General features: G+C 54.6%; 2 protein-coding genes across 4 annotated transcripts in view; one reads left to right on the top strand and one right to left on the bottom strand.

Moving 5' to 3' along the window:
* LOC137358406 (coiled-coil domain-containing protein 120-like) lies at nt 1-27,877 on the bottom strand. 3 transcript variants are annotated; one of them, XM_068024348.1, is made up of 9 exons: nt 27,781-27,877; nt 25,841-25,927; nt 22,239-22,372; nt 19,293-19,412; nt 17,183-17,348; nt 5,742-5,910; nt 4,758-4,844; nt 3,037-3,485; nt 1-1,361 (listed from the first exon to the last, which is right to left on the bottom strand). In XM_068024348.1, the coding sequence occupies exons 1-9, from the start codon at nt 27,791-27,793 to the stop codon at nt 1,237-1,239; spliced, it is 1,350 nt and encodes a 449-aa protein (XP_067880449.1). In that variant the 5' UTR covers nt 27,794-27,877; the 3' UTR covers nt 1-1,236. The 3 variants fall into 3 exon arrangements, with proteins under 3 accessions (XP_067880449.1, XP_067880450.1, XP_067880452.1); XM_068024349.1 differs by having other exon boundaries at nt 25,841-25,923; nt 27,781-27,865; XM_068024351.1 differs by lacking the exon at nt 25,841-25,927.
* Nucleotides 27,809-27,940, top strand: part of LOC137358365 (plexin A3-like) — a 126,589-nt gene continuing 126,457 nt past the window's right edge. The window contains exon 1 of the mRNA XM_068024307.1: nt 27,809-27,940. Coding sequence (XP_067880408.1) covers nt 27,809-27,940 — 132 coding nt within the window.

Here is a 27,940-nt window from a genome sequence, read left to right as displayed (position 1 = left end):
TGTTACTGCAGGTTAGAAATTTATTCTGACTGGTGTCGAAAGGCGAGGAGTTTCTCGTGGAATGTAACCGTGGAAATACATGCTTCGTAGACACGAGTTTCCGTCTGGGAGAAGAAAGTTACAGTATATTTCTCTGTACAACATTAAATACAGTACACATTTCATCCGGCTGAGCTCGGAATGGGACCCACAGCGGACTTCCTTTGCAAAGCCCGACCCAGTCGATCAGCCGAGCGTCGACACCTTTCATCCCCCATCACCAGTGCTGCATTGTTGGGGCGAGTGTGGCGGTGGTGGGGAGGAATTGGGAGCAGGATGGTGGGTCCAGCTGAGCTGGGAACACCACTTGACCCGTTCAGCCAGGTGGGCCAGGTGAAGATGCAAGGGGCAGGCACAAGGCACGTTGTGGGAAGGGGGAGGAAGGAAATAATGGTGACGCTACCAGGCCGAAGGCCTGCCCCCCTCCCCCACCGTCCCGCAGCCCCTGTGACAACAGGCGCCTGCACTTGAGGTCAAAGGGTAACGGAGGGCAACTGGGATGTGGGGGGGGGGGGGGAAGGAGGGGGGTGGGGAATGGGTAGTTTAGTCTAATTTCCCCATCCCCCAATCCCGAAGCTGCCAACTCCAGGGACACCAGGTGCCATCCCACCCACGCCCACCCACCCATGGTATTCAACTGTGGGTGGCATCGTAGGTGACACCCAGCCACATGCCTGGAGTCTCCAGCAGGGGAAGGGGGATTAACTCAGGCAGGTAGCCTACCCGACCCTTGCTTCCCCCGCACCACCTACCCCCTCACCCCTGTGTCACACACGACCAGTGCCCACATCGGGCGAGATCGGCTATCTCAGGCGCAGGCCAAATCCGGGGCCAGCTCTACGTTGTGCGCGGGGCTCAGGCCTGCACTGGGTACATATTGCTAACTCAGCACAGTTGAGGGTGGGGATGGAGTTAAATTTAAGTGCCGGGGGTGGGGGGGGTTAAAGTGCAGTGGGCGGAGTTAGTGACATTTGCGGGGGTCAAAGGGCAGTGAGTAAAGTGTGATGAGGTGCCCCGGGTTCAAGTTCCTTGTGGGTAAAGGGAGAGAGTTAGTGGGCCCAGAGTTAAGCGGACGGGATGGGCCGAAGGGGAGACCGTGCAGACTGGGTGACGCCCCCTCCCCCGGTGCCACCTCCGCGTGCCCGCACTCCCTTTTCTGAACCTCTGCCGCCCAGCCCTGCCGGCTCCGCCGTCCAATCAGCAAGGCGGGTCACACCAGCGGCCCCGTGTCGTGACCCCGGCCCGGCCGGACGTCCCCGGTCTCCGCCAGGCCTCCCAGTTCGCCCGGGGGGTCGCGGGCGAGTAGACGGGTCGCGCAGCACCTGACGAAACAGGAAAAGGAACGGTCAACGGCCGAGGGGAGGCGGATACAAAACACACAACCCTTCCCCTCCCCCCCCCCCCCCCACCGTTCCATGGGCAGACCCAGGCCCCACACACTTCCACCCTTCCCCACTACAGCTAACGCCAAACTTCTGAAACCCGGCTGCCGTTCGCAGAGTCTCACAGCGCTGAAGGAGGCCATTCGGCCCGTCGCGCCTGTGCTGGGCTCTTTGAAACAGCTACCCGGTTTAGTCCCACGCTCGTTCCCCGAGCCTTTCAGCTCGTGCGTTCCAGATCGCAACACTCCTCTGCGTGCCAGAATTTCCCCTCCGGCCCTTCTGTCGATTCTTTTAACTCTGTGGCCTCCGGTTGCAGACCCAATTGCCAGCAGAAACAGTTCCTCTACTTTATCAAAACCCCTCATAATTTTGAATACCTGTGTTGGGCCTCCCCCTTAACCGCCTCTTCCCTAAGTAGCACCACCCCAGCTTCTTCAGCGTCTCCTCAACAACTGAACTCCCTCATCCCTGGTCATCATCCTGATAAACCCCCTCCGCACCCTCTGCAGGGCCTTGACGTCCTTCCGATAGTGCGGTGCCCAGAACTGTGCACAATACTCCAGCTGAGACCACCAAGAGATGTGTGAACGTTGAGCGTGACTGTCTGCTTACAGGGCCAAATGTCCCATCCGCTTTCTTAGCAGCCTTCTCGACTTGCCCTGCGATCGTCAAAGATCGGTGAATGCACACCCACAGCTCCCTCTACTCTTGCACCCGCTCTAATTGGCCCCTCCTCCGATACCAATCACGGGATCACCCGAGAGGGCAGATAGTTTAACGTCTCCTCCCGAAAGAACGCACGTCCGACAGTGCAACGCTGCCTCAGTACTGCCACCGGGGGAGCATCGGCCCGGGATTATGCTACCTTCCCAGGTGGACGTTCATGATCCCGCAGCCACTGCTTAGGAGAAGAGCAAGACGGGGCAGTTCTCACCTACCTTCCCGGGGCCATTATTCATCCCTCAACCAACATCCACCGGAGAAATACGGACCAGCTGCCCAGCATCTTGTGGCTGTGCGTGGGATGTTGCTGCACGCAAAATGGCCGGTTGCGTTTCCCTACAGAACAGCCGGGATTGGAGTTTCCAATTGACTCCCCCCGGCCTCGACAGCTTTCTGTGGGGGGGGGGGGGGGGGGGGGTAGAGAGTTCCAGATTTCCACTCCCCCTTTGTGTGAAGAAGTGCTTCCTGACATCACCCCTGAACGGCCTGGCTCGAATTTTAAGGTTCTGCCCCCACCAGAGGAAATAGTTTCTCTCTATAGATCCGATCGAATCCTTTAATCATCTTAAACCCCTCGATTTAGATCACCCCCTTAATCTTCTACACTCGAGGGGATACGAGCCCAGTCTGTGTAACCCGCCCTTGTAATTTAACCCAGTATCAATGCGATGATGTGCCCTGCTCCCCAGCAACGCAGCCCACCCTCGCAGCCAATATACCCTGCCGGAGATGCAGTGCCCAGTACTGGATGCAACAGTTTAAAGTGGCCTCCTCCTGTCCCTCCACATTCAGCTGCATGTAAACAGTTGCTGCCCCGCCCCCCCCCACCGTCACGCTGCAGTTGCGGCCTCCGGCCAGCAAGTGGCACCACGTAATCACCGGTGGCCCTTACCTGTCGGGTGGAGCCTGTGGTCCCAGCCCAGAGCCGTCCGCTCCTGCTGGTGCCCGTACGTCGCCGTGCGGACATACCAGGCCCGCAGGCCCTCCAGCGCCAGCGCCCTGTGGACGTCGCGGTCGACCCGCCCGCCCGCCGCCGCCTGGCGGTGGGCGCCGCCCGCCAGGGAGACTGGCACCGGGTGCTGCTGCGGGTAGTAGCCGGAGGCCGATTGAGCCCCACTCCGGCCCGCTGTTTGGCCGGCCTGGGTGCTGGAAGGTCCTTCCGCGGGCAGGCGGCAGCTGCGGTGGGGCAGGCCCGCGCCTTCGCTCAGCATCTCTGAGCTGCTGCTCCGCCGGGTCCTGCCGGCGGCAGCTGGCCGCTCTGCGCCTGTGTCACTCGAGACCTCAGTCCTGGAGTCGGTGGTGTCCATGAGTTGCTGGCGTCGAGAAGCTGGGCTCAGATACCTGGGTGGGAGAGAGCGAGAAATCAAATCAGAAAGACTGAATGTCAACACATAAATCATGAACGACCCGAACGAGCGAGACACGCTCTGTCCCCCGCCCCCCCACCCCTGACTTTTACTGCGTCTCTCAGTCCCGCAGCCTTAGTCAGTGCAGAGCAAGCAGATCCCAGTTGCAGGACAGAAGAGGAGGGGCAGGGGAGTGAGGAGGCCATTCAGTACCTGTTCATGATGTTTTAATGATCTGTGTACCTGGATCCCTAAGTCTCTTTGGACCACCACTGTTTCTAGCCTTTCACTATTTAGAAAGTTCCCTGTTCTATCCTTTATGTCCAAAGTGGATGATCTCACATTTACCTTTCTGACGTCTGTGCTAGTCCGCTTCATCCCGATCTATAGGAAAGTTGAAATCCCCCATGCTGGTCTGATCACTGCCATTGTACAAGCCACCAGGACTGATCCAAAACCCCCGCGGCGGTCTTAAATCCTCTTCTGTTTCTTAATTCTACCCGTCACGTGTCCACTGCCTGCTTACTTCTCGTCGTATCCTCTCCCTTCATCGAAGTGATTTCACCCTTGATCACTAAAGCTACTCCTCTCTCCCACTATTTTCCCTCTCTTTGCTGGAGCCCTCACAACCCTGGTTATTTAGTTCCCGGTCCTGACTGTCTTGCAGCCACGTCTCGGGAATTCCTGCCATGTCAAACCCTCCCAAGTGGAATTTGCGCCCTGCCGTTCACTAAATTTGTACTCGGGTGTGTTTGTATAAAGAGCCCTGATTTGGGCCACACGCCCTAACCTGTCCTCCTGCTCAGATGTTTTACTCACACGTTTCCTATTACTCTCCTGGTTTAATTACTTTATATCTTTTGAGTTTTCGCTCTACCTGGGTGTCTAAAGCACTGTTACTCATCTCTCTTCGCCTTCCTTTGTTTTCGCACTATTCTCTACACTACGGGGAGGGCAGGGTCTCGTGGCAGTGCCTGGTGTCTGTTTTACTCCACCCGCCTGATGACAGGATCGGGCGTCGGCGTGACGCCTTCCAGGATCGAGTGTCTGGGACGACACAGGGAGCGAGGACGGTTTGTTGAGATACTGCGGGATCTGTAGCCCGGGAGTGGGCCGGGGTGAGGGATTGTCAGTGCTTCAAAGCGAGAGAGCCACTAATCTTCCCCTCTCCGTCTCACTGCCTTAAACACTCTCTCCATCCGCTCCTCTCTCCCCACCCCACTCTCGCCCGCTCCCCTCCATCACTCATTCTCTCTCCAAGCCTCACCTGGATAGTCCTGGCCTGTCCCTGTAAATCACAGGCGAAGATGGCACACTCCTCCTCACCGCTCCAGACATGCTCCTCTGTAACATCCTGCACACAGAGAGAGAGACAGAGAGAGAGAAACGGAATGGGATCAAAAGAAAGATTCGCATTTCTCCCAGCTCCTTTCACCATTTCACAACGTCCCAAAAAGTGCCTTCGTAGCCAATCAGGTACTTTTCCGAAGAGTCGTCACTGTTCTAGTGTAGAAAACACGGGCAGCCCGATCGGCGCACAGCAAGATCCCACAAGCAGCAATGAGGTAAATGAACAGATTATCTGTGGGTTTTTTTTTGATGGATGTTAGTTGAGGGATAAATATTGGTCCCAGGACACCGGGGAGAACTACCCCCCACCCCCCACCCCCGCCTTCTTCCAGTATTGGGTGTGGGAGCTTTCTCGGCATCGTGGGGTCAGTTTAACGCCTCATCTGAAAGACGGTGGGGGGGGGAAGGAAGGAGACAAGGGAGAAGGGGTGAGGGGTAGGAGGGAGAGGACGGGGAGGAGGAGAGGGGGAGAAGGGAGGACAGGGAGGGGGTGGAGGAGGGAGGAGGAGAGGGGGAGGAAGGCGGTGGGAGGGGAGAATTACAGCTGGTGGGGGGAGTTGCAGGAGGGCCATGGGTGGGTGAGGGGAGGAGTGGGGCTGCCAGAGTGTGGGAGGGAGCTGGAGGACGGCCAGAGGGAGCTAGTGGGAGAGGGTAGGAGGAGAGGAGCATGAGGGTAACAGGAGGAGGGTGCAGGAGGATGAGATTTTGAGGGACAAGTATTGATAGATCAATGTAGAAGTGAGCAGGATGAAATTGATAAAGAGAAACAAATGTGGCCGACAATTCGGAAACTTGGTGCCTTATTTCACCCAAAGTAGAGCTTCCACTCCCACTGATCAATATAATGTGGTTTATATTCAGGGAATGCAGTAATGTAACCCATAGCCCAAATCCACCCTACCTTGCGGGATTCGCGTAGGAGTTGCGTCGGCCTCTTGCCTGGCAGTAGATGTCCGTGGGCAACAGAGTCCAGCCTTGGCTGTGCCCGACGGTCCGTCCGTCTCCCCAACCGTCTAGACGGGGAGAAGACCTTCCGTCAGTGAGCAGACTCGCAGTCAGCCTGGCCTCGTCTGGGACAGTGGTGGAGAGAAGGAAAACAGGCAGGATTAGGAATAAAACATGGCTCAGTCAGGGCTTAGATACAAAATGAAGTTCCCTCACACTGTCACTCAGTAACCCCTCTCCCCCCAGCGCCCTGTGTTACTGACTGTATCTCTACTGATGTTAATCCAGCTCCCTCACACTGTCACTCAGTAACCCCTCTCCCCCCAGCGCCCTGTGTTACTGACTGTATCTCTACTGATGTTAATCCAGCTCCCTCACACTGTCACTCAGTAACCCCTCTCCCCCCCAACACCCTGTGTTACTGATTGTGTCTCTACTGAAGTTAATCCAGCTCCCTCACACTGTCACTCAGTAACCCCTCTCCCCCCAGCGCCCTGTGTTACTGACTGTATCTCTACTGATGTTAATCCAGCTCCCTCACACTGTCACTCAGTAACCCCTCTCCCCCCAGCGCCCTGTGTTACTGACTGTATCTCTACTGATGTTAATCCAGCTCCCTCACACTGTCACTCAGTAACCCCTCTCCCCCCCAACACCCTGTGTTACTGATTGTGTCTCTACTGAAGTTAATCCAGCTCCCTCACACTGTCTCTCAGTAACCCCTCTCCCCCAGCGCCCTGTGTTACTGACTGTATCTCTACTGATGTTAATCCAGCTCCCTCACACTGTCACTCAGTAACCCCTCTCCGCCCAGCGCCCTGTGTTACTGACTGTATCTCTACTGATGTTAATCCAGCTCCCTCACACTGTCACTCAGTAACCCCTCTCCCCTCAGCGCCGTGTGTTACTGACTGTATCTCTACTGATGTTAATCCAGCTCCCTCACACTGTCATTCAGTAACCCCCCTCCCCCCAGCGCCCTGTGTTACTGACTGTATCTCTACTGATGTTAATCCAGCTCCCTCACACTGTCACTCAGTAACCCCTCTCCCCCCCCAACACCCTGTGTTACTGACTGTGTCTCGACTGAAGTTAATCCAGCTCCCTCACTCTGTCTCTCAGTAACCCCCCTCCCCCAGCGCCCTGTGTTACTGACTGTATCTCGACTGATGTTAATCCAGCTCCCTCACACTGTCTCTCAGTATCCTCTTTCCCACCAGTACCCTGTGTTACTGACTGTATCTCGACTGATGTTAATCCAGCTCCCTCACATTGTCACTCAGTAACCCCTCTCCCCCAGCACCCTGTGTTACTGACTGTATCTCTACTGATGTTAATCCAGCTCCCTCACACTGTCACTCAGTAACCCCTCCCCGCCCCAGCGCCCTGTGTTACTGACTGTATCTCTACTGATGTTAATCCAGCTCCCTCACACTGTCACTCAGTAACCCCTCTCCCCCCAGCACCCTGTGTTACTGACTGTATCTCCACTGATGTTAATCCAGCTCCCTCACACTGTCACTCAGTAACCCCTCTCCCCCAGCGTCCTGTGTTACTGACTGTATCTCTACTGATGTTAATCCAGCTCTCTCACACTGTCACTCAATAACCCCTCCCCCCCCTCGGTTACTGACTGTATCTCCACTGATGTTAATCCAGCTCCCTCACACTGTCACTCAGTACCCCTCTCCCCCGAGTGTCCTGTGTTACTGACTGTATCTCTACTGATGTTAATCCAGCTCCCTCACACTGTCACTCAGTAACCCCTCTCCCCCCCCCAGCGCCGTGTGTTACTGACTGTATCTCTACTGATGTTAATCCAGCCCCCTCATACTGTCACTCAGTAACCCCTCTCCCCCCCCCCCCCAGCGCCCTCGGTTACTGACTGTATCTCTACTGATGTTAATCCAGCTCCCTCAGACTGTCAGTCAGTAACCCCTCTCCCCCCAGTGCCCTGTGTTACTGACTGTATCTCTACTGATATTAATCCAGCTCCCTCAGACTGTCACTCAGTAACCCCCCCCTCGCCCCAGCACCCTGTGTTACTGACTGTATCTCTACTGATATTAATCCAGCTCCCTCACACTGTCACTCAGTAACCCCTCCCCCCAGCCCCCCAGCGCCCTGTGTTACTGACTGTATCTCTACTGATATTAATCCAGCTCCCTCACACTGTCACTCAGTAACCCCTCCCCTCCCCCCAGTGTCCTGTGTTACTGACTGTATCTCTAGTGATGTTAATCCAGCTCCCTCACACTGTCACTCAGTGACCCCTCTCCCCCCAGCGCCCTGTGTTACTGACTGTATCTCTACTGATGTTAATCCAGCTCCCTCACACTGTCACTCAGTAACCCCTCTCCCCCCAGCGCCCTGTGTTACTGACTGTATCTCTACTGATGTTAATCCAGCTCCCTCACACTGTCACTCAGTAACCCCTCTCCCCCAGCACCCTGTGTTACTGACTGTATCTCTACTGATGTTAATCCAGCTCCCTCACACTGTCACTCAGTAACCCCTCCCCGCCCCAGCGCCCTGTGTTACTGACTGTATCTCTACTGATGTTAATCCAGCTCCCTCACACTGTCACTCAGTAACCCCTCTCCCCCCAGCACCCTGTGTTACTGACTGTATCTCGACTGATGTTAATCCAGCTCCCTCACATTGTCACTCAGTAACCCCTCTCCCCCAGCACCCTGTGTTACTGACTGTATCTCTACTGATGTTAATCCAGCTCCCTCACACTGTCACTCAGTAACCCCTCCCCGCCCCAGCGCCCTGTGTTACTGACTGTATCTCTACTGATGTTAATCCAGCTCCCTCACACTGTCACTCAGTAACCCCTCTCCCCCCAGCACCCTGTGTTACTGACTGTATCTCCACTGATGTTAATCCAGCTCCCTCACACTGTCACTCAGTAACCCCTCTCCCCCAGCGTCCTGTGTTACTGACTGTATCTCTACTGATGTTAATCCAGCTCTCTCACACTGTCACTCAATAACCCCTCCCCCCCCTCGGTTACTGACTGTATCTCCACTGATGTTAATCCAGCTCCCTCACACTGTCACTCAGTACCCCTCTCCCCCGAGTGTCCTGTGTTACTGACTGTATCTCTACTGATGTTAATCCAGCTCCCTCACACTGTCACTCAGTAACCCCTCTCCCCCCCCCCCCCAGCGCCCTCGGTTACTGACTGTATCTCTACTGATGTTAATCCAGCCCCCTCATACTGTCACTCAGTAACCCCTCTCCCCCCCCCCCCCAGCGCCCTCGGTTACTGACTGTATCTCTACTGATGTTAATCCAGCTCCCTCAGACTGTCAGTCAGTAACCCCTCTCCCCCCAGTGCCCTGTGTTACTGACTGTATCTCTACTGATATTAATCCAGCTCCCTCAGACTGTCACTCAGTAACCCCCCCCTCGCCCCAGCACCCTGTGTTACTGACTGTATCTCTACTGATATTAATCCAGCTCCCTCACACTGTCACTCAGTAACCCCTCCCCCCAGCCCCCCAGCGCCCTGTGTTACTGACTGTATCTCTACTGATATTAATCCAGCTCCCTCACACTGTCACTCAGTAACCCCTCCCCTCCCCCCAGTGTCCTGTGTTACTGACTGTATCTCTAGTGATGTTAATCCAGCTCCCTCACACTGTCACTCAGTGACCCCTCTCCCCCCAGCGCCCTGTGTTACTGACTGTATCTCTACTGATGTTAATCCAGCTCCCTCACACTGTCACTCAGTAACCCCTCTCCCCCCAGCGCCCTGTGTTACTGACTGTATCTCTACTGATGTTAATCCAGCTCCCTCACACTGTCACTCAGTAACCCCTCTCCCCCCCAACACCCTGTGTTACTGATTGTGTCTCTACTGAAGTTAATCCAGCTCCCTCACACTGTCTCTCAGTAACCCCTCTCCCCCAGCGCCCTGTGTTACTGACTGTATCTCTACTGATGTTAATCCAGCTCCCTCACACTGTCACTCAGTATCCCCTCTCCGCCCAGCGCCCTGTGTTACTGACTGTATCTCTACTGATGTTAATCCAGCTCCCTCACACTGTCACTCAGTAACCCCTCTCCCCTCAGCGCCCTGTGTTACTGACTGTATCTCTACTGATGTTAATCCAGCTCCCTCACACTGTCATTCAGTAACCACCCTCCCCCCAGCGCCCTGTGTTACTGACTGTATCTCTACTGATGTTAATCCAGCTCCCTCACACTGTCTCTCAGTAACCCCCCTCCCCCAGCGCCCTGTGTTACTGACTGTATCTCGACTGATGTTAATCCAGCTCCCTCACACTGTCTCTCAGTATCCTCTTTCCCACCAGTACCCTGTGTTACTGACTGTATCTCTACTGATGTTAATCCAGCTCCCTCACATTGTCACTCAGTAACCCCTCTCCCCCAGCACCCTGTGTTACTGACTGTATCTCTACTGATGTTAATCCAGCTCCCTCACACTGTCACTCAGTAACCCCTCCCCGCCCCAGCGCCCTGTGTTACTGACTGTATCTCTACTGATGTTAATCCAGCTCCCTCACACTGTCACTCAGTAACCCCTCTCCCCCCAGCACCCTGTGTTACTGACTGTATCTCCACTGATGTTAATCCAGCTCCCTCACACTGTCACTCAGTAACCCCTCTCCCCCAGCGTCCTGTGTTACTGACTGTATCTCTACTGATGTTAATCCAGCTCTCTCACACTGTCACTCAATAACCCCTCCCCCCCCTCGGTTACTGACTGTATCTCCACTGATGTTAATCCAGCTCCCTCACACTGTCACTCAGTACCCCTCTCCCCCGAGTGTCCTGTGTTACTGACTGTATCTCTACTGATGTTAATCCAGCTCCCTCACACTGTCACTCAGTAACCCCTCTCCCCCCCCAGCGCCGTGTGTTACTGAATGTATCTCTACTGATGTTAATCCAGCCCCCTCATACTGTCACTCAGTAACCCCTCTCCCCACCCCCCCAGCGCCCTCGGTTACTGACTGTATCTCTACTGATGTTAATCCAGCTCCCTCAGACTGTCACTCAGTAACCCCTCTCCCCCCAGCGCCCTGTGTTACTGACTGTATCTCTACTGATGTTAATCCAGCTCCCTCAGACTGTCACTCAGTAACCCCTCTCCCCCCAGTGCCCTGTGTTACTGACTGTATCTCTACTGATATTAATCCAGCTCCCTCAGACTGTCACTCAGTAACCCCCCCCCCCCGCCGCAGCACACTGTGTTACTGACTGTATCTCTACTGATATTAATCCAGCTCCCTCACACTGTCACTCAGTTACCCCTCCCCTCCCCCCAGTGTCCTGTGTTACTGACTGTATCTCTAGTGATGTTAATCCAGCTCCCTCACACTGTCACTCAGTGACCCCTCTCCCCCCAGCGCCCTGTGTTACTGACTGTATCTCTACTGATGTTAATCCAGCTCCCTCACACTGTCACTCAGTAACCCCCCTCCCCCCAGCGCCCGGTGTTACTGACTGTATCTCCACTGATGTTAATCCAGCTCCCTCACACTGTCACTCAGTGACCCCTCTCCCCCAGCGTCCTGTGTTACTGACTGTATCTCCACTGATGTTAATCCAGCTCTCTCACACTGTCACTCAATAACCCCTCCCCCCCCTCGGTTACTGACTGTATCTCCACTGATGTTAATCCAGCTCCCTCACACTGTCACTCAGTAACCCCTCTCCCCTGAGTGTCCTGTGTTACTGACTGTATCTCTACTGATGTTAATCCAGCTCCCTCACACTGTCACTCAGTAACCCCTCTCCCCCCCCCCAGCGCCGTGTGTTACTGACTGTATCTCTACTGATGTTAATCCAGCCCCCTCATACTGTCACTCAGTAACCCCTCTCCCCCCCCCCCCCCAGCGCCCTCGGTTACTGACTGTATCTCTACTGATGTTAATCCAGCTCCCTCAGACTGTCAGTCAGTAACCCCTCTCCCCCCAGTGCCCTGTGTTACTGACTGTATCTCTACTGATATTAATCCAGCTCCCTCAGACTGTCACTCAGTAACCCCTCCCCCCAGCCCCCCAGCGCCCTGTGTTACTGACTGTATCTCTACTGATATTAATCCAGCTCCCTCACACTGTCACTCAGTAACCCCTTCCCTCCCCCCAGTGTCCTGTGTTACTGACTGTATCTCTAGTGATGTTAATCCAGCTCCCTCACACTGTCACTCAGTGACCCCTCTCCCCCCAGCGCCCTGTGTTACTGACTGTATCTCTACTGATGTTAATCCAGCTCCCTCACACTGTCACTCAGTAACCCCTCTCCCCCCAGCGCCCTGTGTTACTGACTGTATCTCTACTGATGTTAATCCAGCTCCCTCACACTGTCACTCAGTAACCCCTCTCCGCCCAGCGCCCTGAGTTACTGACTGTATCTCTACTGATGTTAATCCAGCTCCCTCACACTGTCACTCAGTAACCCCTCTCCCCTCAGCGCCCTGTGTTACTGACTGTATCTCTACTGATGTTAATCCAGCTCCCTCACACTGTCATTCAGTAACCACCCTCCCCCCAGCGCCCTGTGTTACTGACTGTATCTCTACTGATGTTAATCCAGCTCCCTCACACTGTCTCTCAGTAACCCCTCTCCCCCAGCGCCCTGTGTTACTGACTGTATCTCGACTGAAGTTAATCCAGCTCCCTCACTCTGTCTCTCAGTAACCCCCCTCCCCCAGCGCCCTGTGTTACTGACTGTATCTCGACTGATGTTAATCCAGCTCCCTCACACTGTCTCTCAGTATCCTCTTTCCCACCAGTACCCTGTGTTACTGACTGTATCTCTACTGATGTTAATCCAGCTCCCTCACATTGTCACTCAGTAACCCCTCTCCCCCAGCACCCTGTGTTACTGACTGTATCTCTACTGATGTTAATCCAGCTCCCTCACACTGTCACTCAGTAACCCCTCCCCGCCCCAGCGCCCTGTGTTACTGACTGTATCTCTACTGATGTTAATCCAGCTCCCTCACACTGTCACTCAGTAACCCCTCTCCCCCCAGCACCCTGTGTTACTGACTGTATCTCCACTGATGTTAATCCAGCTCCCTCACACTGTCACTCAGTAACCCCTCTCCCCCAGCGTCCTGTGTTACTGACTGTATCTCTACTGATGTTAATCCAGCTCTCTCACACTGTCACTCAATGACCCCTCCCCCCCCTCGGTTACTGACTGTATCTCCACTGAAGTTAATCCAGCTCCCTCACACTGTCACTCAGTACCCCTCTCCCCCGAGTGTCCTGTGTTACTGACTGTATCTCTACTGATGTTAATCCAGCTCCCTCACACTGTCACTCAGTAACCCCTCTCCCCCCCCAGCGCCGTGTGTTACTGACTGTATCTCTACTGATGTTAATCCAGCCCCCTCATACTGTCACTCAGTAACCCCTCTCCCCACCCCCCCCAGCGCCCTCGGTTACTGACTGTATCTCTACTGATGTTAATCCAGCTCCCTCAGACTGTCACTCAGTAACCCCTCTCCCCCCAGCGCCCTGTGTTACTGACTGTATCTCTACTGATGTTAATCCAGCTCCCTCAGACTGTCACTCAGTAACCCCTCTCCCTCCAGTGCCCTGTGTTACTGACTGTATCTCGACTGATATTAATCCAGCTCCCTCAGACTGTCACTCAGTAACCCCCCCCCTGCCCCAGCACCCTGTGTTACTGACTGTATCTCTACTGATATTAATCCAGCTCCCTCACACTGTCACTCAGTAACCCCTCCCCCCCCCCCCCAGCGCCCTGTGTTACTGACTGTATCTCTACTGATATTAATCCAGCTCCCTCACACTGTCACTCAGTAACCCCTCTCCCCCCAGCGCCCTGTGTTACTGACTGTATCTCTACTGATGTTAATCCAGCTCCCTCACACTGTCACTCAGTAACCCCTCTCCCCCGAGTGTCCTGTGTTACTGACTGTATCTCTACTGATGTTAATCCAGCTCCCTCACACTGTCACTCAGTAACCCCTCTCCCCCCAGCGCCCTGTGTTACTGACTGTATCTCTACTGATGTTAATCCAGCTCCCTCACACTGTCACTCAGTAACCCCTCTCCCCCCAGCGCCCTGTGTTACTGACTGTATCTCTACTGAAGTTAATCCAGCTCCCTCACACTGTCACTCAGTAACCCCTCTCCCCCCCAACACCCTGTGTTACGGACTGTATCTCTACTGATGTTAATCCAGCTCCCTCACACTGTCACTCAGTAACCCCTCTCCCGCCCCCAACGCCCTGTGTTACTGACTGTATCTCTACTGATGTTAATCCAGCTCCCTCACACTGTCACTCAGTAACCCCTCTCCCCCCAGCACCCTGTGTTACTGACTGTATCTTTACTGATATTAATCCAGCTCCCTCACACTGTCACTCAGTAACCCCTCTCCCCCCAGCACCCTGTGTTACTGACTGTATCTCTACTGATATTAATCCAGCTCCCTCACACTGTCACTCAGTAACCCCTCCCCCCCCCCCCCAGCGCCCTGTGTTACTGACTGTATCTCTACTGATATTAATCCAGCTCCCTCACACTGTCACTCAGTAACCCCTCTCCCCCCAGCGCCCTGTGTTACTGACTGTATCTCTACTGATGTTAATCCAGCTCCCTCACACTGTCACTCAGTAACCCCTCTCCCCCGAGTGTCCTGTGTTACTGACTGTATCTCTACTGATGTTAATCCAGCTCCCTCACACTGTCACTCAGTAACCCCTCTCCCCCCAGCGCCCTGTGTTACTGACTGTATCTCTACTGATGTTAATCCAGCTCCCTCACACTGTCACTCAGTAACCCCTCTCCCCCCAGCGCCCTGTGTTACTGACTGTATCTCTACTGAAGTTAATCCAGCTCCCTCACACTGTCACTCAGTAACCCCTCTCCCCCCCAACACCCTGTGTTACGGACTGTATCTCTACTGATGTTAATCCAGCTCCCTCACACTGTCACTCAGTAACCCCTCTCCCGCCCCCAACGCCCTGTGTTACTGACTGTATCTCTACTGATGTTAATCCAGCTCCCTCACACTGTCACTCAGTAACCCCTCTCCCCCCAGCACCCTGTGTTACTGACTGTATCTTTACTGATATTAATCCAGCTCCCTCACACTGTCACTCAGTAACCCCTCTCCCCCCAGCGCCCTGTGTTACTGACTATCTCTCCTGATGTTAATTCAGCTCCCTCTCACTGTCACTCAGTAACCCCTCTCCCCCCTCTCTACCCCACCCCCCCGCCCAGCACCCTGTGTTACTGACTGTATCTCTACTGAAGTTAATCCAGCTCCCTCACACTGTCACTCAGTAACCCCTCCCCCCCCCCCCCCAGCGCCCTGTGTTACTGACTGTATCTCTACTGATGTTAATCCAGCTCCCTCACACTGTCACTCAGTCCCCCTCTCCCTCCAGTGTCCTGTGTTACTGACTGTATCTCTCGTGATGTTAATCCAGCTCCCTCACACTGTCACTCAGTACCCCTCCCCCCAGCGCCCTGTGTTACTGACTGTATCTCTCGTGATGTTAATCCAGCTCCCTCACACTGTCACTCAGTACCCCTCCCCCCAGCGCCCTGTGTTACTGACTGTATCTCTACTGATGTTAATCCAGCTCCCTCACACTGTCACTCAGTAACCCCTCTCCCGCCAGCACCCTGTGTTGCTGACTGTATCTCTACTGATGTTAATCCAGCTCCCTCACACTCACTCAAGAACCCCTCTCCCCCCCAGCGCCCTGTGTTACTGACTGTATCTCTACTGATGTTAATCCAGCTCCCTCACACTGTCATTCAGTAACCCCTCTCCCCCCAGCACCCTGTGTTACTGACTGTATCTCTCCTGATGTTAATCCAGCTCCCTCACACTGTCACTCAGTAACCCCTCCGCCCCCCCAGCGCCCTGTGTTACTGACTGTATCTCTACTGATGTTAATCCAGCTCCCTCACACTGTCACTCAGTAACCCCTCCGCCCCCCCAGCGCCCTGTGTTACTGACTGTATCTCTCGTGATGTTAATCCAGCTCCCTCACACTGTCACTCAGTACCCCTCCCCCCATCGCCCTGTGTTAGTGACTGTTTCTCTACTGATGTTAATCCAGCTCCCTCACACTGTCACTCAGTAACCCCTCTCCCGCCAGCACCCTGTGTTGCTGACTGTATCTCTCGTGATGTTAATCCAGCTCCCTCACACTGTCACTCAGTACCCCTCCCCCCATCGCCCTGTGTTAGTGACTGTTTCTCTACTGATGTTAATCCAGCTCCCTCACACTGTCACTCAGTAACCCCTCTCCCGCCAGCACCCTGTGTTGCTGACTGTATCTCTACTGATGTTAATCCAGCTCCCTCACACTGTCACTCAGTAACCCCTCTCCCCCCAGCGCCCTGTGTTACTGACTGTATCTCTACTGATGTTAATCCAGCTCCCTCACACTGTCACTCAGTACCCCTCCCCCCATCGCCCTGTGTTAGTGACTGTTTCTCTACTGATGTTAATCCAGCTCCCTCACACTGTCACTCAGTAACCCCTCTCCCCCCAGCGCCCTGTGTTACTGACTGTATCTCTACTGATGTTAATCCAGCTCCCTCACACTGTCACTCAGTAACCCCTCTCCCCCCAGCGCCCTGTGTTACTGACTGTATCTCTACTGATGTTAATCCAGCTCCCTCACACTGTCACTCAGTAACCCCTCTCCCGCCAGCACCCTGTGTTGCTGACTGTATCTCTACTGATGTTAATCCAGCTCCCTCACACTCACTCAAGAACCCCTCTCCCCCCAGCGCCCTGTGTTACTGACTGTATCTCTACTGATGTTAATTCAGCTCCCTCACACTGTCACTCAGTAACCCCTCTCCCCACAGCGCCCTGTGTTACTGACTGTATCTCTACTGATGTTAATCCAGCTCCCTCACACTGTCACTCAGTAACCCCTCTCCCCCCCAGCGCCCTGTGTTACTGACTGTATCTCTACTGATGTTAATCCAGCTCTCTCACACTGTCACTCAGTATCCCCTCTCCCCCCAGCGCCCTGTGTTACTGACTGTATCTCTACTGATGTTAATCCAGCTCTCTCACACTGTCACTCAGTATCCCCTCTCCCCCCAGCGTCCTGTGTTACTGACTGTATCTCTACTGATGTTAATCCAGCTCCCTCACACTGTCACTCAGTAACCCCTCTCCCCCCCAGCGCCCTGTGTTACTGACTGTATCTCTACTGATGTTAATCCAGCTCTCTCACACTGTCACTCAGTATCCCCTCTCCCCCCAGCGTCCTGTGTTACTGACTGTATCTCTACTGATGTTAATCCAGCTCCCTCACACTGTCACTCAGTAACCCCTCTCCCCCCACCGCCCCCCCCCAACGCCCAGAGTTTGGTATTACCCATGCACGCTTGGTGCTGGTACCTCGGGGCAAGTGGGAAGCTCGCTGGATCTCCATCGACCTGTCGTCCGGCAGTCGCCGGTTGTGGTACTCGTACTCCCGCCTCGCCCGTTGCTTCTCTGCCAGTTCAGCCCTGGCGATCCGCTGCTGCAGCTCAAACCGACGGTCCAGATCCCTCAGAGCCGGGCCCTGAGAGAGAGGAAAAGACACGCGGAGACTGAGAAAAAGCATCAGCCCCTTCCACTGGCCATTTCCCCGCCCCCTTCATCCCGCTGGAACTCGCCAACAACCCTCCCCACCGCCCCCAACAACCCAAGGTACAGGTTTCACATTTCCCTTTTGGCTGCTCAGCTAGATATTCGACCGGTGAAGGGGGTTTACCTTGCTCCCTAAGACAGCCCCACGGCTAATTGCAGCCACAACCCCATCCTCCCCGCAACTCACCACTAACCCTTCTCCCCCGCACCCACAACACCCTCACCCAGTGAGATCACTGAAGTCACCACAGGCCGCGGATGGTGCCATTCTGAGACAGCACGTGTAAGGTTGTGTTACGCGCCAGGTAAGATCAGTTCCGTCAGATCCCAGCCAGGGAACTACTCTATTTTTAAACCCCCCCGAACCCCTCGATTAGGTTCCAGTCTGTAACTCACTCCCGGGTATCTGTTATTCTATATATAAACCACCCGAACCCCTCGATTAGATTCCAGTCTGTAACTCACTCCCGGGTATCTGTTATTCTATATATAAACCACCCGAACCCCTCGATTAGATTTCAGTCTGTAACTCACTCCCGGGTATCTGTTACTCTATATATAAACCCCCCGAACCCCTCGATTAGATTCCAGTCTGTAACCCACTCCCGGGTATCTGTTATTCTATATATAAACCACCCGAACCCCTCGATTAGATTCCAGTCTGTAACTCACTCCCCGGTATCTGTTATTCTATATATAAACCCCCCGAACCCCTCGATTAGATTTCAGTCTGTAACTCACTCCCGGGTATCTGTTACTCTATATATAAACCCCCCGAACCCCTCGATTAGATTCCAGTCTGTAACTCACTCCCGGGTATCTGTTATTCTACATATAAACCCCTCGAACCCCTCGATTAGATTCCCGTCTGTAACTCACTCCCGGGTATCTGTTATTCTATATATAAACCCCCAGAACCCCTCGATTAGATTCCAGTCTGTAACTCACTCCCCGGTATCTGTTATTCTATATATAAACCCCCCGAACCCCTCGATTAGATTTCAGTCTGTAACTCACTCCCGGGTATCTGTTACTCTATATATAAACCCCCCGAACCCCTCGATTAGATTCCAGTCTGTAACTCACTCCCGGGTATCTGTTATTCTATATATAAACCACCCGAACCCCTCGATTAGATTCCAGTCTGTAACTCACTCCCCGGTATCTGTTATTCTATATATAAACCCCCCGAACCCCTCGATTAGATTTCAGTCTGTAACTCACTCCCGGGTATCTGTTACTCTATATATAAACCCCCCGAACCCCTCGATTAGATTCCAGTCTGTAACTCACTCCCGGGTATCTGTTATTCTACATATAAACCCCTCGAACCCCTCGATTAGATTCCCGTCTGTAACTCACTCCCGGGTATCTGTTATTCTATATATAAACCCCCAGAACCCCTCGATTAGATTCCAGTCTGTAACTCACTCCCGGGTATCTGTTATTCTATATATAAACCCCCCTGAACCCCTCCATTAGATTCCAGTCTGCAACTCACTCCCGGGTATCTGTTATTCTATATATAAACCCCCCCGCGAACCCCTCGATTAGATTCCAGTCTGTAACTCACTCCCGGGTATCTGTTATTCTATATATAAACCGCTCCGAACCCCTCCATTAGATTCCAGTCTGCAACTCGCTCCCGGGTATCTGTTATTCTATATATAAACCCCCCCGAACCCCTCGATTAGATTCCAGTCTGTAACTCACTCCCGGGTATCTGTTATTCTATATATAAACCCCCCGAACCCCTCGATTAGATTCCAGTCTGTAACTCACTCCCGGGTATCTGTTACTCTATATATAAACCCCCCCCCCGAACCCCTCGATCCGTTTCCAGTCTGTAACCCACTCCCGGTTCACCATAATTTACCTCTGCTGGTTTCGTGCTGGGATCCAGTGCTCTGCTGGAAGCCCTCTCCCATCGAACAACCACCGGCGGCTTCTCCCCGGGCTCCAGCGGGTATTCTGCGGGAAGCCTGCCCGTCAGTTCCTGGTGTAAGATAAAAGAAGTGAATGTAACATCCCGTTGCCGTGGAACAAGAGTATAATCACAGCACAGAAGGAGGCAATTCAGCCCATCGTGTCCGTGCTGGCTGAACAAACCAGCCGCCCAATCTAATCCCACCTTCCAGCACCTGGTCCATAGCCTTGCAGGTTACAGCAATTCAGGTGCATGTCCAGGTACCTTTTTAATGAGTTGAGGGTTTCTGCCTCCACCACCGATCCTGGCAGTGAATTCCAGACACCCACCACCCTCTGGGTGAAAAACATTTCCTCCTGTCCCCTCTAATCCTTCTACCTTAAATCTGTGTCCCCCGGTAATTGACCTCCCCGCCAGGGAAAACAGGTCCTTCCTGTCTGCTCTATCTCGGCCCCTCAGAATTTTGTGCACCTCAATTAAGTCACCCCTCAGCCTCCTCTGTTCCAGCGAAAACAACCCTCGCCTATCCAATCTTTCCTCAGAGCTGCACCTTTCAAGCCCTGGCAACATTCTTGTAAATCTCCTCTGTACTCCCTCCAGAGCCAATTTGTCCTTCCTGTAATGTGGTGACCAGAACTGTACGCAATACTCCAGCTGTGGCCCAACCTGCGTTTTATACAGTTCCAGCATCACATCCCTGCTTTCGTATTCTATACCTCAGCCAGTAAAGGAAAGCATTCCATATGCCTTCTTCACCACTCTATCTACCTGTCCTGCCACCTTCAGGGACCTGTGGACATGCACTCCAAGTTCTCTCACCTCTTCTCCCCCTCTCAATATCCTCCCATTTATTGTGCATTCCCTCGCTTTATTTGCACTCCCCCCGCACCCCCCCACCCCCAAATGCAAATTGACACGGGTAAATAAGACACAAGGCAGGAAAGAAAATCAAATGAAATATGGATTATTTAACATGTCTGGTGTCTCTAGTGAATGAGTGACTAGTGGAAAAACCAGCCCTCTCGCTTGATCTGCTGAGAGACCCAGGGTGCCTGCTCCTGATTGGTGCCCACTGACGCCCTGCCCTCCCCTCCCCAACTGGCAGGAGGTGTCAGCTGTGCCTGTGGGTCTCACACTCGCCTCTGCAACACAAAACCCTGGACTCAAGCCCCCACTGCATAGACTCAAGCCCCCATAATAAGGAAGTGCCGTACCATCGGAGGGTCAGTACCGAGGGAGTGCCGCACTGTTGAGATCTTTTCCCTGAGCAGATACTTTGCACAACTCCTCAACTCAGCTCCCTCACACCAAAAAGGTGAGGAGTCAGGTTAGTAGTCAGTGTCCTGACTATCCGTCCTCCCCCGTTTGGCAAGAGCATGGACGTACACAGCAATCTCAGCTGCAGACCATATCCTCGGTTATTCTCTGCTCCATAATGCTGTCTGCTGTACATGGGAACACCTTGCATTAAACAGCGCATTTAAAATAATAAAACTTCCCAAGATGCTTCACACGGGCATTGTCAATCCAAGATTTAACCCTGAGCCACATCAGGAGATATTAGGGACGGGCGACCAAAAGCTCGGTCAAAGAGGTCGGTTTTAAGCCGCGTCTTAAAGGAGGAGAGGTTTAGGGAGGGAATTCCAGAGCTTCGGGCCCCAGGCAGCTGAAGGCACGGCCGCCAATGGTAGAGCGATGGGAATCGGGGGATGGTCAAGAGGCTGGAATTGGAGGAGGTTACAGAGATAGGGAGGGTTGTAGGGGCTGGAGGAGGTTACAGAGATAGGGAGGGTTGTGGGGGCCGGAGGAGGTTACAGAGATAGGGAGGGTTGTAGGGGGCCGGAGGAGGTTACAGAGATAGGGAGGGTTGTAGGGGGCCGGAGGAGGTTACAGAGATGGGGAGGGTTGTAGGGGCCGGAGGAGGTTACAGAGATAGGGAGGGTTGTAGGGGGCCGGAGGAGGTTACAGAGATAGGGAGGGCTGGAGGAGGTTACAGAGATAGGGAGGAGAGGGTGAGGGCCTTGGAGGGATTCGAACACGAGGATGAGAATTTTAAAATGGAGGCGTTGCTGGACCTGGAGCCAGTGTAGGTCATCGAGCACGGTGGGGACCGGGACTCTGTGAGCGTTGGGATACAGGGCAGCAGAGATTTCGATGAGCTGAAGTTTACAGAAATGGGGTGGTGGGGGCTAGTGATGATGGAAAGCCACCAAGCAGAGTGTTGGATAAGTCAAATCTGGAGGTAACAAAGGCATGGATGAGGGTTTCAACGGCTGATGGGCTAAGACAGGCATAGGAACAGGAGATATTTAGGACGTTCATGCAGCTAGTCTTGGTGACAGAGATGATATGGGGGTGGAAGCTCATCTCGGGGTCAAATATGGCACCAAGGTCACGAGCTGCCTGACTCAGCTTGAGACAGTTGTCAGGGAGAGGGATGGAGTCGGTGGCGAGGGAACGGAGTTTGGAGCTGGGACCGAAAACAACGGTTTCCATCTTCCCAATATTTAATTGGAGGAAATTTCTGCTCATCCAGTACTGGATGTCGGATAAGCAATCTGATAGTTTAGAGACAGTGGAGGTGTCGAGAGAGGTGGTGGTGAGGTAGAGCTGGGTGTCGTCAGCGTGCGCGTGAAAACTAACGCTGTGTTTTTGGAAGATGTTGCCGAGGGGCAGCATGTAGATGAGAAATAGGAGGGGGCCGAGGAGAGATCCTGTTGGGGAGACCAGAGGTAACAGTACGGGAGTGGGAAAAGAAGCCATTGCAGGTAATTCTCTGGCCACGACTGGATAGATAAGAATGGCCCCAGGTGATGCAGTCCCAACCAGCTGGAAGATGGAGGCGAGGTTTTGGAGGAAGGGAGCGGGGTGTGGGTTCTGATCACGGGAACTTACTGCTTCTTTCAGACACAGCTTCTTCAGATCTGCAATCTTCCCCCTGAGGTTCTCCTCAATCTTCTGCTGTCGCGCTGCCAATTCCTTCCGCCTCTCCGTCTTCATCTTCATCGCCTTTGTGTATCGCTGAGATCCTGCGTCATTGGAGGACAACATGAGTGCACTGGGCCTTATCCCAGTCTGGTCCAATGCAGCCCAGCCCAACCCAACCCAACGCAACCAAACCCAACACAACACAACCCAACGCGGTCAAAACCAACACAACACAACCCAACGCGGCCAAAACCATATTACCCAACCCAACACAACCCAACCCAACGCGGCCAAACCCAACCCAACCCAACACAACCCAACCCAACGCGGCCAAACCCAACCCAACGCGGCCAAACCCAATCCAACCCAACCCAATGCGGCCAAACCCAACACAACCCAACCCAACGTTGCCAAACCCAACCCAACGCGGCCAAACCCAACCCAACGCGATCAAACCCAATCCAACCCAACCCAATGCAGCCAAACCCAACACAATCCAACCCAACCCAACGCGGCCAAACCCAACACAATCCAACACAACCCAATGCGGCCAAACCCAACCCAACGCGATCAAACCCAATCCAACCCAACCCAATGCAGCCAAACCCAACACAATCCAACACAACCCAACGCGGCCAAACCCAACCCAACGCGATCAAACCCAATCCAACCCAACCCAATGCAGCCAAACCCAACACAATCCAACACAACCCAATGCGGCCAAACCCAACCCAACGCGATCAAACCCAATCCAACCCAACCCAATGCAGCCAAACCCAACACAATCCAACACAACCCAACGCGGCCAAACCCAACCCAACGCGGCCAAACCCAATCCAACCCAACCCAATGCAGCCAAACCCAACACAATCCAACACAACCCAACGCGGCCAAACCCAACCCAACGCGGCCAAACCCAATCCAACCCAACCCAATGCGGCCAAACCCAACACAACCCAACCCAACGTTGCCAAACCCAACACAACCCAACCCAACGTTGCCAAACCCAACACAACCCAACGCGGCCAAACCCAATCCAACCCAACCCAATGCAGCCAAACCCAACACAATCCAACACAACCCAACGCGGCCAAACCCAACACAACCCAACCCAACGTTGCCAAACCCAACACAACCCAATCCAACCCAACCCAACGCGGCCAAACACAACCCAACCCAACGCGGCCAAACCCAACACAACCCAACCCAACGCGGCCAAACCCAACCCAACGCGATCAAACCCAATCCAACCCAACACAACCCAACCCAACGCGGCCAAACCCAACCCAACGCGGCCAAACCCAATCCAACCCAACCCAATGCGGCCAAACCCAACACAACCCAACCCAACGTTGCCAAACCCAACACAACCCAACCCAACGCGATCAAACCCAATCCAACCCAACCCAATGCAGCCAAACCCAACACAACCCAACGCGGCCAAACCCAACCCAACCCAACGTTGCCAAACCCAACACAACCCAATCCAACCCAACCCAACGCGGCCAAACCCAACACAACCCAACGCGGCCAAACCCAACCCAACGCGATCAAACCCAACCCAACGCGATCAAACCCAATCCAACCCAACACAACCCAACCCAACGCGGCCAAATCCAATCCAACCCAACCCAACGCGGCCAAACCCAACCCAACCCAACGTTGCCAAACCCAACACAACCCAACCCAACGCGGCCAAACCCAACACAACCCAACCCAACGTTGCCAAACCCAATCCAACCCAACCCAACCCAACGTTGCCAAACCCAACACAACCCAACCCAACGTTGCCAAACCCAATCCAACCCAACCCAACCCAACGCGGCCAAACTCAACACAACCCAACCCAATGTTGCCAAACCCAATCCAACCCAACCCAACGCGGCCAAACCCAACCCAACGCGGCCAAACCCAATCCAACCCAACCCAATGCGGCCAAACCCAACACAACCCAACCCAATGTTGCCAAACCCAACACAACCCAACCCAATGCGATCAAACCCAATCCAACCCAACCCAATGCAGCCAGACCCAACACAACCCAACGCGGCCAAACCCACACAACCCAACCCAACGTTGCCAAACCCAACACAACCCAATCCAACCCAACCCAACGCGGCCAAACCCAACACAACCCAACCCAACGCGGCCAAACCCAACCCAACGCGATCAAACCCAATCCAACCCAACCCAACACAACCCAACCCAACGCGGCAAACCAATCCAACCCAACCCAACGCGGCCAAACCCAACCCAACCCAACGTTGCCAACCCAACACAACCCAACCCAACGCGGCCAATACCCAACACAATCCAACCCAACCCAACCCAACGTTGCCAAACCCAACACAACCCAACCCAACGTTGCCAAACCCAATCCAACCCAACCCAACCCAACGCGGCCAAACTCAACACAACCCAACCCAACGTTGCCAAACCAATCCAACCCAAACCCAACGCGGCCAAACCCAACCCAACGCGGCCAAACCCAATCCAACCCAACCCAATGCGGCCAAACCCAACACAACCCAAACCCAATGTTGCCAACCCAACACAACCCAACCCAATGCGATCAACCAATCCAACCAACCAATGCAGCCAGACCCAACACAACCCAACGCGGCCAAACCCAACACAACCCAAACCCAACGTTGCCAAACCCAACACAACCCAATCCAACCAACCCAACGCGGCCAAACCCAACACAACCCAACCCAACGCAGGCCAAACCCAACCCAACGCGATCAAACCCAATCCAACCCAACCCAACACAACCCAACCCAACGCGGCCAAACCCAATCCAACCCAACCCAACGCGGCCAAACCCAACCCAACCCAACGTTGCCAAACCCAACACAACCCAACCCAACGCGGCCATACCCAACACAATCCAACCCAACCCAACCCAACGTTGCCAAACCCAACACAACCCAACCCAACGTTGCCAAACCCAATCCAACCCAACCCAACCAACGCGGCAAACTCAACACAACCCAACCCAACGTTGCCAAACCCAATCCAACCCCAACCCAACGCGGCCAAACCCAACAAACCCAACCCAACGTTGCCAAACCCAACCCAACCCCACGCGGCCAAACCCAACCCAACGCGGCCAAACCCAACACAACCAACCCAACGTTGCCAAACCCAACACAACCCAACCCAATGTAGCCAAACCCAACACAATCCAACACAACCCAATGCAGCCAAACCCAACCCAACTCAACGCAGCGCAACCCAATGCAGCCAAACCCAACACAACCCAACTCAACCAACGTAGCCAAACACAACACGGCCAAACCCTACCAATCCAATCAAACCCAACACAACCCAACCAAACTCAACCCAATGCAGCCCAACCTAGCCCACATTCAAACTCTGAGGGCCCAACCCTCTCTCCAACAAGCAACAAGATACCAATCTTTGTGTCAAGGTGCCTCTAATTCCTGGTTTCTCCCCGTCTCTCTCTCCCCCCACCACACAGAGACACACACAGACAGACACACACACACACACAGATGCCCTGTCCTGTGATCTGGGATATGGCCTGTCCACTGGGCTTCACTTACCAGGAGAGCCAATATTGCCAGCTGCCATGGTTATCAGTTGACCTTGGACCTCCATGCCCCCTGTCGGAGGGCAGCTGCTCCTCCTTCCTGGCAAGAGAGAGAGGCTTTTTTTTATTGAAGGACAGAGGGAGTCCCACAGATTCCTCAGGAGTAGTGGGTGACGAGAGTCACACCTGATTCCAGAGGGTCCCGGTTCCCGACTTTTGCTGTGGCAGAGTCGGGTGAGGCGACAGAGGAGCGAGGCTCAGCACTCAAAGCCACCACCTCTCTTCCTCCAATAGTGGCAGTGAGATCATTGACACCAGCCCAAGAGGGCAGATGGGGCATCGGTTTAACGCATGATGTGAAAGACAGTATCTCCGACAGCGTGGCATTCCCTCAATACCGACCATCCGACTGCGCGGCACTCCCTCAGTACTGACCCTCCGACAGAGCGGCGCTCCCTCAGTACTGACCCTCCGACAGTGCGGCGCTCCCTCAGTACTGACCCTCCGACTGCGCGGCGCTCCCTCAGTACTGACCCTCCGACTGCGCGGCACTCCCTCAGTACTGACCCTCCGACAGTGCGGCGCTCCCTCAGTACCGACCCATCCGACTGCGCGGCACTCCCTCAGTACTGACCCTCCGACAGTGCGGCGCTCCCTCAGTACTGACCCTTCCGACAGAGCGGCACTCCCTCAGTACTGACCCTCCAACAGTGCGGCGCTCCCTCAGTACTGACCCTCCGACTGCGCGGCGCTCCCTCAGTACTGACCCCTCTGACTGCGCGGCACTCCCCTCAGCACTGACCCTCCGACAGTGCGGCGCTCCTCAGTACCCGACCCATCCGACTGCGCGCGGCGCTCCCTCAGTACCGACCCATCCGACAGTGCGCACTCCCCTCAGGTACTGACCCTCGACAGTGCGGCGCTCCCCTCAGTACTGACCCTCCGACAGAGCGGCACTCCTCAGTACTGACCCTCTGACACTCTGACAGTGCGGCGCTCCCTCAGTACTGACCCTCCGAACTGCGCGGCGCTCCCCTCAGTACTGACCCTCTGACTGCGCGGGCACTCCCTCAGTACTGACCCTCCGACAGTGCGGCGCTCCCTCAGTACCGACCCATCCGACTGCGCGGCACTCCCTCAGTACTGACCCTCCGACAGTGCGGCGCTCCCTCAGTACTGACCCTCCGACAGAGCGGCACTCCCCTCAGTACTGACCCCTCCGACAGTGCGGCGCTCCCTCAGTACTGACCCTCCGACTGCGCGGCGCTCCCTCAGTACTGACCCTCCGACAGCGTGGCGCTCCCTCGGTACTGACCCTCCGACAGCGCGGCGCTCCCTCGGTACTGACCCTCCGACAGCTGCGGCGCTCCCTCGGTACTGACCTCCGACAGTGCGGCGCTCCCTCGGTACTGACCCTCCGACAGCGCGGCGCTCCCTCGGTACTGACCCTCCGACAGCGCGGCGCTCCCTCGGTACTGACCCTCCGACAGCGCGGCGCTCCCTCAAGTACTGACCCTCCGACAGCGCGGCGCTCCCTCGGTACTGACCCTCCGACAGCGCGGCGCTCCCTTCGGTACTGACCTCCGACAGTGCGGCGCTCCCTCGGTACTGACCCCTCCGACAGCGCGGCGCTCCCCTCGGTACTGACCCTCCGACAGCGCGGCGCTCCCTCGGTACTGACCCTCCGACAGTGCGGCGCTCCCTCGGTACTGACCCTCCGACAGTGCGGCGCTCCCTCGGTACTGACCCTCCGACAGCTGTCGGCGCTCCCTCAGTACTGACCCGATGGAGAGGCGAATAGTGTTTGATGGGGACAGTGTAGAGGGAGCTTTACTCTGTATCGAACCCCGTGCTGTACTTGTCCTGGGAGTGTTTGATGGACAGTTTGATGATAGATGTCACTTGAATTGTTTTTGAGGCCAATGCATGATTGTGACCTCCGACTCAACTCACCTGCATTGAACATAGGTTACTGCTAGCAATGAGCCATTGCCCTAGGACATGCTCATGGACGGATGAGGCCAACAGCCAGCAGACCCTAGCGGATGGAATGTTCCGAATGCTGATTCAGCAGGCGTTGTTTGACTCTGAAGTTGTGAGAAGAAAAAAAAAA

The sequence above is a fragment of the Heterodontus francisci genome, chromosome 49, assembly GCF_036365525.1.
Source record: "Heterodontus francisci isolate sHetFra1 chromosome 49, sHetFra1.hap1, whole genome shotgun sequence".
Classification (NCBI taxonomy): domain Eukaryota; kingdom Metazoa; phylum Chordata; class Chondrichthyes; order Heterodontiformes; family Heterodontidae; genus Heterodontus; species Heterodontus francisci.
Note: the sequence above shows the minus strand (reverse complement) of the source record. Positions and strands in the feature narration are given on the sequence as shown.